This window comes from Acomys minous, assembly GCF_964271855.1.
Source record: "Acomys minous genome assembly, chromosome: 19".
Lineage (NCBI taxonomy): Eukaryota > Metazoa > Chordata > Mammalia > Rodentia > Muridae > Acomys > Acomys minous.
Genome location: NC_140499.1, coordinates 12,654,248 through 12,666,569, shown reverse-complemented (window position 1 = coordinate 12,666,569; position 12,322 = coordinate 12,654,248). Strand labels below are relative to the sequence as shown.

General features: G+C 44.9%; 1 protein-coding gene across 9 annotated transcripts in view; it reads left to right on the top strand.

The window, feature by feature from the left end:
• PEX5L (peroxisomal biogenesis factor 5 like) overlaps positions 1–12,322 on the top strand; it is a 204,837-nt gene extending 192,515 nt beyond the window's left edge. For all 9 annotated transcript variants that reach the window (XM_084768496.1, XM_084768495.1, XM_084768493.1 and 6 more), the window contains 5 exons: positions 433–503; positions 2,246–2,443; positions 3,578–3,743; positions 4,151–4,308; positions 5,870–12,322. In XM_084768496.1, coding sequence (XP_084624622.1) covers positions 433–503; positions 2,246–2,443; positions 3,578–3,743; positions 4,151–4,308; positions 5,870–6,074 — 798 coding nt within the window. In that variant the 3' untranslated portion in view covers positions 6,075–12,322. The remainder of the gene's footprint in view (positions 1–432; positions 504–2,245; positions 2,444–3,577; positions 3,744–4,150; positions 4,309–5,869) is intronic.

The window sequence follows — 12,322 nt, the reverse complement described above, 5'->3', positions numbered from 1 at the left end:
CCCATGGTTTTTAAGAAGGAATATAGCTTTTGTCTAAGTCCCAAGTCACTCTATATATCACCCTGGATTTGCTCACCCAATATGTATGGGACATCTACTGTGTCCTCAAAACTGCACTAAGTCCAGGCATAAGATGTTGAAGTGTTGGGGAAAGTACAGTAGCTTAGAAGACAGCTATGTGGTGCGCGTGGAGAGATGAGGAAATAAAGTAAGGAATCCCAGTGGAGTACAGTGGGCAGTGTGGCTGGTGCGGCCTTCCAGGTAGCTTTCTGTAATTCGGTTTCCTCCCCACTAGACTAACTAAAATAGCAGGGAGTCTGCTCCAGTTTGCGATGCTAACAGTCTGTTTTGTGTTGGTTTGTTTGTTATCTTGTGTTGGTTTGGTTGGTTGGTTTTTTTCATTTTGTTTGTTTTGTTTGTCTTGTTTTCCAGGCATGGCAGTTTCTTGGTATCACCCAGGCAGAGAATGAAAACGAACAAGCAGCCATTGTCGCCCTCCAGAGGTAGATGAAGCTAAGTGTAAGATGGCGGGCCGGGAGGACAAGCTCTTCCTGAAGTGGAGTGGGAAGAATTTTTGCAAGGCATGTGCTGGGATGCCAAGTGCCTGCCACCCACACGCAGCTCTCATGGGATAATTTTCCCAAACCAACATATCAATTCATGTTCACTAGACCCAAAGAAAGTATGTGTTAAAAACAATCAGAAGCCAGACTCACTGAATCAATAGGCTTTTCAGTGCTCTAGTCTTTTGCAACTTTCAAGAGTTTCCCCCCCCCCTCAGGGGGTGGGGCAGAAAAGTGTTCAAATTACTGGCTGCAGGGAGCGATAACTTAGGATGGAGGAACAGAGCATGCGTGTAGATTCTCCCACTTACTTGAGGAGAGTTCTCATTTATGTTTGACATTTTCTGCCAAACATAATTGCACTCTCCGTGCCTTTCTTGTACGTCCTGTTAATGGAACGCTATAGGAAGTGAATATACATACACGCATATACTTAACATAGTATAATGCAAATATGTACGTTATGGGTGTGTACAACCTACATGTGTGTAAATTCTAGAGCTCTGGGATCTTAGGATGGAAGACTCCTAGGTACGTGGAGTTTGAGGGCTTTGTGGTATCTTGTGGTATGAGTTGACTAGGGCATTGTGTTTTTCTTGAGAGCAATTCCTGTAGCTGAGAGATACTGGGAATGAGGGAAGGGCCACGGCCTCACAGATCATGTGCAACAGAGACAGGACTTAAACCTCCATCCCATGACGCAAAATCTGGAGCACTCTGAGTCTGTTGTTCCTAAGCCTGCATGCAATTGCACAATGGAATTATCATTTAAGATGCCTTAGACACTCCCAGAATCAATGATTGACTTGGTTAGGACTGAGGACCCAAAGGATGACGGGCATTAAATCTCCGAGGGGATCCTGGCGCTCTCTGAGAGCCTGCGGTTGAGTTGCTGAGGCTCTTGCTGCTCCGAGTCTTAGGCAGATCCTGCCAGCGTCTCCATTCTCTGTGAGCGTCTCAGACCTTCCCACCCAAGGCCCCGCTGCAGCCCCCAGGGCTTGGATGTGTGTAGTGCAAAGTCCCTGCTTTGCACTTTGAAATTGGGAAAGTTCTGCTAGCGACCAGGAGAAGGGAAACAAAGATATCACTTTTTTTTTTTTCAAAACGCCACAGAGCCTTTCATCTTGGGGCATCAAAATGTTGTTCAAATTCAATTTAGGGGAGTTAAGATAGCAGCCACCACATTTAAATAATATTATCTTTATACCATATGGCGGCCGCACTGCCCGGCTTTAGAAAAGTTTATCAAAATCAGGACTGCAAAAAAAAAAAATGGGCTCCATGTTTAACAGCACTGGCTGCTGTTAGCGAGGACTCTGGTTCAGCTCCCAGCACACACATGGTAGTTCACAGCCAGCTGTGACCCTGTCTCCAGTGGATCCAGAGCCCTCTTCGGCGTTCCATGGGCACCAGGCTCAAACATAGTACACAGGTACACCTGTAGGCAAAACACTCATACACATAAAATAAGTATTTTTAAAACAAAAGGCCAGCTGTCCCGAGGATGTTTTAACCTCCTTTTTAAAAAACACTCTCTGATCTGAGTTTTCATTTGAAGAAATAAAGTACTTTTCAGGAACTTGACATACATGAGTTTTACTTCTGCGATTGTTAATTACTAAAGCTTTCGCGGCTGCGTAACACGGCTGTCTGCGACTGTTGGTGTTTTGCCTTCTCTCGAGGTGCCTGGAGTTGCAGCCCAACAACCTGAAAGCCCTGATGGCCTTGGCTGTGAGTTACACCAACACTGGCCACCAGCAGGACGCCTGTGAGGCGCTGAAGAACTGGATCAGGCAGAACGCAAAGTACAAGTACCTTGTGAAGAACAAGAAAGGCTCTCCAGGCCTCAGCCGGCGGATGTCTAAGTCCCCAGTAGACAGGTTGTCCTCATTCTATGCAGAATCCCTCTGTGACTGTGACAAAACACCTGAGGTTAAACATCTTGTAAAGAGGAAAGGTTTATTTTAGCTCACAGTGGGACAGGGTTAGACAATGGTCAGTTAGCCTATTGTTTTGGAGAACAGTAATGGGATGATAATCAAAGTGAAGGTACGAGGTTGAGCTTGCCTCATGGTGGCTGGGGAGCAAGAGGAACGCCAAGGTTCCCCATAGCTCCTCCAAGGCCTGTTTCCATGACCTGACTTCCTTCCATCAGGCCCCACTTTACAAAGGTTCTACCACCTTTCTATAGCACTGCAGGCTGGTGTTATCTAAACCCCAGAAGCTGTCCGTTAGATAAAATGACCAGCATTGTGGCCATTCACAGACGTTTTCCCAATTACTGTACTTCAAGGCCAAGCGCTTTGGAACTAATGCCAGTATTCCGAGAACTACGGTTGACTAACCCTAAGTCTCTTGTTAAGAACTATGGTTGACTAACCCTAAGTCTCTTGTTATAGGGAATCTGCTTTCTAAAATTTTTAGCAATAGATCCCAATGCTAGCTCCTTCTCATTGAATCTTTGGTCAGCTCAGCTTCAAGTATCAAACCCTGGCAAGCACAGGCTCCACAGTGCTCTCCCCATGAGAACCTTAGTTAGCACGGCTTGTATGTGTGCTCTGTTGCATACTCATGACAAGTGACCGTGTTGTTTTTATAACTCAGTATTAATAGTCCTCTCATTAAGCTCATATCTATATGCCTTATTTTTTAAGTGTTTATGCATGAGCATTTTGCCTGTGAATCCTGGGCATGCCTGGTGCCTACAAAGGCAAGAAGATGTTGATCCCTGGAGTTACAGACTATTGGTCACGATGTGGGTGCTGGGAATCAAACCCAGGTCTTCCACAACAGCAATAAGTACTCTCCCAGCCACTGAGCTGTCATCCAGCCCTAAACTGTCTTAAGGAAAACTTCTCAATCTGGGGCGGCTTAGCATTTACGAGACAATAGTTGTCTTCCAAAGGGCCCAGGTTCAGTTCCCATCAGCCATATCAAATACCACACAAGCACCTGTAACTTCGGCTCCAGGGGCTCTGACTTCCTGGGCACTGACTCAGATTCTTCTTTCCTAGCTCTGTTCTGGAAGGAGTGAAGGAATTATACCTGGAAGCTGCCCACCAAAATGGTGATATGATTGACCCAGACCTGCAGACGGGGCTGGGAGTTCTATTCCACCTGAGTGGGGAGTTCAACAGAGCAATCGACGCATTTAATGCTGCCTTAACGGTTCGGCCAGAGGTAAGGAATCCCAGCATGGCAAAAAATAAAAATAATAAAATAATTTTTAAAAACCCTGGCAGGGGATGACAAGCTGGGTTTCATGGGTAATCCTCTGTGCGTTCCTTATGCATTTTTACCTCTGCCACAGTCAATTTCACTTTATATACCACTGCGGCTGTCCATGTCAAAATGCCTAAAATGGAAAGGTTAATTACAAGATATCAAATGACCACTACTCTTTGAGGAATAAAAGCCCTTTTCACCAAGTTAACGAGAGAGAATTTTTAATAATTTAACTCATGACAGGCCCTGTTCACAGGCACTGTGAATAAGCGAGCGTTCGCCCATCTTGCTTCGCCTGCAGGGGGTTGTGGGAGCTCTGCCACTGTCGCTGGGTGTTAAAGTGCTCTGGTCTTTGTCATAAGGATTACTCCCTGTGGAACCGCCTTGGGGCAACCTTGGCAAACGGAGACCGCAGTGAAGAAGCTGTGGAGGCCTACACGAGAGCACTGGAGATCCAGCCAGGTTTCATCCGGTCCAGATACAACCTGGGGATCAGCTGCATCAATCTGGGCGCCTACAGGTGACCTATGCTTGAGTTCAGCCAAGTTACATGGGGACCCGACACCCATGGAACTCTGTGTGAACTGTGAAGGGTCCACCCTTTAATTTTTCCACTTAAGGGAAAATGAACCGAAGAGGATAAAGGCAAGGGGATCTGGTAAAAGAGCCTTGGAAGGTTCCGGGTCCACTGTTTGGCAAAGCAGAACTAAAAATGCAGTTTTTCTAAGCCTGATGTACAGCTAGAATTAGTTGGGGGAAGAAAAAAATGGTCGGTTTATTGTTTTATGTGCAATAAAGTTAGGGAGGGAAATTTTTAAAGGATGGGTTGTTTAAATTTTTCTGGCATGGCCATGGACCCAAAAAGCTGCAAAGCCCTTGACCAGCCTGAAGCTCAGCTGGTCCCTTTACACTTCCTGCAAATGACAACATTGCCAAGGCCTTTGGACAGTGTGAGTTTTACTTATCAGAAATTAAATTAGAGCAGTGTAAAAGATGCATTGAAAAGTAACAGAGCATTGCCTATCAACAGAAATAGCATGCGTTACAAGAAAATAATCATTTCCCAAACCCTGTGCTGGGAGAGAAGAGTGGCACTGTGTCATGCTTTGGGAAATTCCTTCAATAGCTTGCATACTGGACGCAGTTTCTTTCTGCCTCTGAATCCTGTCTGTTGGGTGAGCAGGTGAGGAGGTGAGCAGGTGAGGTGAACAGGTGAGGTGAGCAGGTGAGGAGGTGAGCAGGTGAAGTGAGCAGGTGAGGAGATGAGCAGGTGAGGTGAGCAAGTGAGGAGGTGAGCAGGTGAGGTGAACAGGTGAGGTGAGCAGGTGAGGAGGTGAGCAGGTGAGGAGGTGAGCAGGTGAGGTGAGCAAGTGAGGAGGTGAGCAGGTGAGGTGAGCAGGTGAGGTGAGCAGGTGAGGAGGTGAGCAGGTGAGGAGGTGAAAGTGAAAAGGTCAAATGCTCCTCAGTTTTATGATGACACAAGCCCCAGGCTCCCCAGACCACACTCTGAGAACAACTGATCTCAACCATAAGAGCTTTTACATAAATTAGCTCCAGGGCACTTCACAGGAGAATTCTAAAGTGATTTCTACTATCCCTATTATTCACTTAGGGACTGAGCCACAGCAAAGAAATCGGCCTATAGCTCAACAGCTGAGGCTAAGCCTGGTGGTGTAATAACGAACCTCAATCCCGTACTTCTGTCACTACCAGGCAACTCTAGACTGCTTCACTTTTGAGGGATGGGACATTTGTTTTTCCTATAGGCAGCTTACACACGGATCACCTCTCCAGGACATTCCTGGAGCAGGAACAATGCATTGACTTAGCAGTGGTTGTATTCGCCCCCTCATCTCCACTCCAGATGTAAGATTGACTTTTCTTTCCTCTTTCTGGCCCACTATATTTAACAATAGCTGCTCACAAGAGAATAACTAGAGCACTTGAAAGTCGTGCCCAGGAGCCCAGGAGCCATGGAGAAACCTAGGGTTCCACACAGAAGCAACTTCAAATGTGTCTTTGTTTTCCTAGCTGACTCTGGGACTCACAGTGTGTTAAGATGTGCCTTTCTCGCCTTTTAGAGAAGCGGTCAGCAATTTTCTCACTGCCCTCAGTTTGCAAAGGAAGAGCAGGAACCAGCAGCAAGTCCCTCACCCAGCCATCTCGGGGAACATCTGGGCCGCCCTCCGGATCGCACTGTCGCTGATGGACCAGCCAGAACTCTTCCAGGCAGCCAACCTTGGGGACCTGGATGTCCTCCTGAGAGCTTTCAACTTGGATCCTTGAAGGAAAAGGAAAAAAAAATAAATAAAGATAATAATCCCTCATCTGTGTTATTATACTGAAAAGGGACGAAACTATTTTATTATGAATTTCCAAAAAAAAAAAACCAGTTTTTTAAAGGATAAAGCAGAGAATCAAAGGCCATGGTCATACAACCCAGGGGAACTGATTCCTACAGACAATGCCCAGTCTCTGTTCAGACCCAAAAGCACAAAGTCGGGTTCAAGAGAAGAACGGAGATTCTCAGGACGAATAAAGGTAACTGTGTGTACTCTCCCTGGTTGCAAGTGGACTTTGAGTTATGCCATTCGTGTTACAGCTGGCGGCACATCTGAGGAATGTTCATCAGGTAATGTGTCCACAGTTGATGAACTCAGGCTCTCTCTAAGTGGTCTCCCCCTTTTGCGAGACTGAACATAGCTTGAGTCCTTGGCACATGCACACATCCATCCTGACTAAAGGCAGGCACTGCTGCCCCCTTCCTCCCAGTTTAACTTTTACTGTACGCGTAAGCCTTTGTTTCCAGAGAGAGAGAGAGAGAGCTTTGCTGGCAAAAGCAGTTTTTGCACTAGAAGTTTTTGCTGTTCCCAATGAAATCCTTTGTAGGATTGTACATAAGCACTTTAATATCTTATTTATGCCTTGCCAGGCTTCTGCCTTGCTGCTCCAGTTTCTAACTTGTAGGGGGGGAGGGCGGGGGGATTGAAAGATTTGAGAACTCAGATTTGTTAGTTCAGTGGACCAAATTTTTAAAAAAAAAATCTAAGAATAGTTTTTCTTAGCGTAGGGTTTTGAAGGTGTGTTGGCATAGAAGGTAAATATGTTAAACCCAGTTTCTTTGCGTGGTTTCTGGGACTCTATGGATCTCAGTGGCGAGCAAAACTCTGCCTCTGCTTTCTCCCTACAGAAGGAAGCTTGGCAGTTCTGTGTTTTTCTAATGAGTTTGTGTTAACTTGTTTTCATATCCTGTTTTCCTGGCTTTCTAACTGCCTTGCACAATGATACTTCTTTTAAACTGTTACTATTTTAAATGATTTTTCTTAAGCGAGATGAATACATTTTTCCTAAAGTTGATGCATTTCCTGAGTCCCATACTAACCCACACTGTCCATATCATTGTGAGGGACAGAAGGTCACTTTGTAACCAAGCCACACAGAGTGGCATCTCAAAGAGGCACGCACCCTTTCGGCTCTATGTTAAACACTCATCGAGAACAGGCCTTCTCCACGGGCCAAGGCATCTTACTTAATTGTTGACCTTAAATGTATTTCTTCAGATTACTTTGTGGGTGTTTGGCGCTTGGTGGTTATTTCAAAAGACACACTTATAAAGAACTAGAAACATGTTGACAAAACACTAACCAAGGTACCATTTTGCTCAGCTCTAATTCTAATAAATTGTCCTGTTCTTCACTTTCTGCCCTTCCTGCCTCCAAATCTTCCTGAAAGTAGTCTGATCATGCTCATAGCTTGCTAATTACTCACTCCACTAACAACTGTAGTTACCAAAAACTATAGTTTGGGTCAAAGCAGATTTACCAACTGTGGACTCATCCACTACTGATTGTAAATGTGCCCAGAGGCTGGCTGAACCCTCTTTTACTGTGGAGTTCCCCGGATTGTGAGGAGACCTGAAGTCCACAGGTGGCTACAATCCCTTGAGGCTTAGCGGTGCATCACACAAGCTTCCTGGCTATAAGGGCAAGGTGATAAGGCCACTTTAGTGGCAAGAGGCTCCCTGTGCCAGAGCAGTGTCACCAGCTTGGGAGCAGGACACAGAGGCATGAGGGCATCCACTCCTGGACACGGAGACAACTCACATGCTTTCTAATAGTCTAAGTAGCCAAGAAGAGCATAATTTTTTAAATTGTTAGCGACAGATTGGGAAGACGTCTTCAGGCCAGACTGCAGACAGTGGCATGGCCTGCTTGGACGTCGCTGATGGTGTGGTGACAATTCCTCCTTCCTCCTCACTCCAACTGTCACCTACTGACCACCTGATTTGAATTCCTCAGCAGCCCTTCCAAGGCTGTGCAGAAACGGTTCAAAGCTGTCTTCATGACCGTCCTGCCCATGATGCTCTCGTGGGCGCTCAGTGGCACCCGATCTTGTCAGGATATTGACCCACCACACCCTCAGCCTTGTTACTATTTCACACTGAGGCTCAGTCGCAGCCCCGCTAGTACAAATGCAGGCAGCTTGATGGCATTTGATTGTTGCTCAGTAGTGTCAAAGATTATGGCCCAGGTTTACCTCGCCGTTGGAATGCCAAGTAACTTCAGATCCCGTGGAGTTAATTTAGGGGACAGGTGACAATTTTCCACTTCACCATTTTGTAACAATTTGTAGGACATTTGGCAGGACTTTTTCCACTCTATCAGTTCCGTCCATCACAATCAAGATTTTTACAGGCTACCGCCTGTCAGGAAGTTCAAAATTACTGCCTAAGAGGGAAAGAGTTGTGATTTTTCGATGCTAACATGATGATAGTAAGTAAAAAAAAACCAATAACTAAAAAGTAAAACGTTGTATCAATAGAGCCGCAGCAGACACTAAGCCCTGAGCCTTCCGTCTCTTCCTTCCTGCATCCTTTTGCTGTGTGCTTTTTAAATACAGACCGTTGTGGAGCTTTTTACCTTTGTGACAAGAAATTGCCTTTTCTCTTTCCATATGAAAGAATAGGGCATTCTTTTGAGGCCCCGGAGAGGAGCCTGAGGATGGCGTTCATTCACTCAGTGTCCACTCGGTGGCTTCCAGTGAATCAGGTAAAAAGGCAGAGAAAAGCCACCCATCACCCCTGAGTTTCGAAATGTTACAAGTTTCGACAAGACATCTCTATGCAAAGAAGCGGCAAAGTACAGCGGGGCCAGGGACGTAGCTCAGTGGGTACTGTGTACACAGCTCCACACCACTGGCCGTAGTGGTGCACACCCGTAATCCCAGCACTTGGGAATTGGAAGCGGGAAGGCCAGGGCCTTAAGGTCATCTTGGGCTATAGGAGATCTGTAGAGATGAGAAGTAAAGGACCTTCTAGCCAAGCCAGTCTCCATAATCCTGCATCCTCTACGCCTCATCCTGACATCCCTCCCAACCGGAAATTGTAATAACAGACATGAAGTGCACTTTCTCAGCCAGTCTGATTCCTGCCAGAACTGGGGAGGAACGCCCAGAACACGCGCTCTCAGAATTGTATGCCATTTTCACTTACGTTGAGAGATTATGTTGATTCAGATCAATATCCAAATTCTTTTATAGATAAATAGTTCTGGCACATTCCCACCATGCGGGCAACACTAGACTGCGGTTATATTTCACCTCACAGTTCCCAAACCTCTTACAGTGATGTTTATCTGTGTCCTCCTGCAAAAACCAGACAAGAGAGGATGACCACTCCTCATTTGTCTCCAAATTGCTTCCACGAGGTTGACTTTCACTTACATTAGTCTTGTGATAATGGTAATGGTTTTTTTTCCCTACCCTAAGATGCTTCTAGAAGCATTCTATAAACCAGGTATTTGGAAGATTTAATTCGTGTGCCATCTTTCTGAAACCTCTTATTTTGGAAATGAATACACAGGCAATACCCATGACTTTACCCTTGTAACATAGCTTCAAACTGGGTCCCTATGCAGATGTTCCTGCCCTACACATCTTACTGTTTATAGGACTGGCTGAATTAAGCTGTTTTGAACTAAGAAGTAGATGCATATATTTTTAAAGAGTGTTCCTTGATCAGCTCTGGTATAAAGTTTGTAAAAAGGCAATTTTTAAAAAGCAAAACATATAACCTCAGGTACAAAACTATTGCATGCATCAGTACTTACAAATCTGCCTATGACTATTAACCAAAGCATGCAGGATACCTTCACTGAATGTAAACTGGCCCATTCACCCATGCATGACTGTCGTCATAGGCCAGCCTCTCAACAAGCAAGCACTTCCTAACATTCCTGTCTTTTCTGTTCTCTTTTTCCATGTCATTCCTTAAATTGTTGTCCTGCTATCACGTTGGCATTGCCCAGTGCTCACAGGTCAGTTCATACACTGTGACTGCCAGTCCCAAGTCCATCTCTGAGGGACCCAGGTATAGACATTGGCCCTGTAAAACCCCATTAGATGCTCAACAGAGCTAAGACTGTGACAAGGTCACACAACTGTCCCTGCGCGAGAAGCTTTGAGCTCTAAGTTCTTGATGACGTATTTCAAGTTTTCTTCTCTGAAAGTTTAGGGGGAAATAGAAAACATTTGACATTTATATGAGAAGGTTAAAGTGATGTCACATACACAGAGAGTGCCCTGAGGCAAACTGGACGTGGGCCCCCAGTTTCCTGTTAGGGTGGTATGTCACAGGGTAGACCGTACAGTGTTGCTTTACTTGCAAGGTCAAGCTCTCTCTCCCTTCAAAAACTATATTTGATCAACCAGACCAAAAACACTTACATTCATGCAGGGGAGATGATTTTTGTAGCCAATGAAAATGTCGTCTTTCTGCCTTTTTCTGTAACCCAAGCTTAACAAAAAGGCTGGGGAAGGAGAGATTAAAGCTCAGTTCAGTGAGGCTGGTGCTGGGAGCAGAGCTGCCGTGGTGTAGTGCTTGCTTCCCACATGGCATTCAACTGGGCACCATGGCATACATCTGTAATCCCAGCAAGTGGGAGGCAAAGGCAGGAAGACCAGAAATTCCAGGTCCTCCTTGGCCATACAGAGTTCAGCCTGTGCTATGTGAGACCCTGTCTCAAAAAAAAAACAAAAACAAAAACAGACTATTAGGTCATATGTAAAGAACAGCTTTTTCACCCTTTCATAAAGCCCCATGCCCTCCCACAGCCAGCCCCACAGTCTAAACTTCCTTCCCCCACATACAGAAAGACCATGGTGTGGAGAGAGTGAACGATCAGAGGAAAGCAATAGGAATCAAAGTGTGAGGCTTAATCGTCTCTCACACTACACATGCGCACTGCGATTGCTGCAGGAACATCACATCAGATGGTCTGGAGAAGAGTGCTCCAGCCTCCAGGCCTCCTGAACAAGAGAGGGAATAGCTGAGCATCCCTCTGAGAGACATAGGGACAGTCTTGAGAAATGGTACAACGTGCATCTTTGGCCTCAGCTTTGATTTATGGTTTTTTTCCTTTGAATTGATGGGAGAGGGAGGTGACACGCACACAGGAGATAACTTGGACACCCGCCATCTGATTTGTGTCATGTGATCAGTGTGTTCGTGACCTGCTATGTTACCATCCGTCAAAGGACATACCGCATGCCTAATTTATCAAAGCCTCTCCTTTTCCTGTATGTCATCTGACCTCCTCACTTTATTACCCAAATTTGTTTACATCCGTTGGGAAAAAAAAATAACTGATTACTTCGGTAAAACTTTTTACAAGCTACAAGAAGCATTTCCTACTTAGAGACGTTTCTATCTATTTTGTATATCTGTGACGACCGCCTGTCTATTCGAAGCTAAGAACTGTGTTTTAGGGACCGTGCTCTCATGCCCCCTTACTGTGCTCAGCGCTTCAGACCTGGGGGTTCGTTGTCAGGCTGACGTAGATAACAGAAAAACGTAACTTTAAATGTTTACACTGAATCTCTAAATTAATACCGACCCCAAATTAAGTGGGCATAGTCGATTAATGGCAATGGGGGACTTGAATGTTATTGGCACTTTTATGAGATAATATTTCTGTGGCATAGTGAATAACACACAGCCTGCCCTGCCACGCAGTACGCCTCCACTGTAGTCTTTCTCTCCATTGTCTTTCAAGATAGAACTATTACATAAAAAAAATAAATAAATAACCACTTACCCTACTGACGTGTTAATTGACTGACTCAGATGACTTACAATTTGAAAAGACTGAGCCTAGGGTCGTGTGTTTATGCTTTATCGAAGGCATGCCTTCCTTTTTCACATTATTAACCTGTATTTACCTTTGTGCCGTTTTAAACTATGTTTCCAAATAAACTTTGTCTATGGCCTCATGATCTTTTCAGGACTCTCTCGAGATGGGATTTGGGGTCAGACCACTTTAAGTCAAATAGAAACCAATTATTACTGCTTTAAGGAAAAAATTCTTTCGTTGAGTATCACTCCATATAATTTTGCATGAATTATCTGGAAAACAGGAATGCATTTGTAGATAAAAGAACAAACCTCAAAAGCCGTTTTCCTTTGTTAATTTTTTAAGACTAAAATATTAACCCGAAATTAAAATTTGTGATCTTTTTAGAATAAAAGCATTAAAATA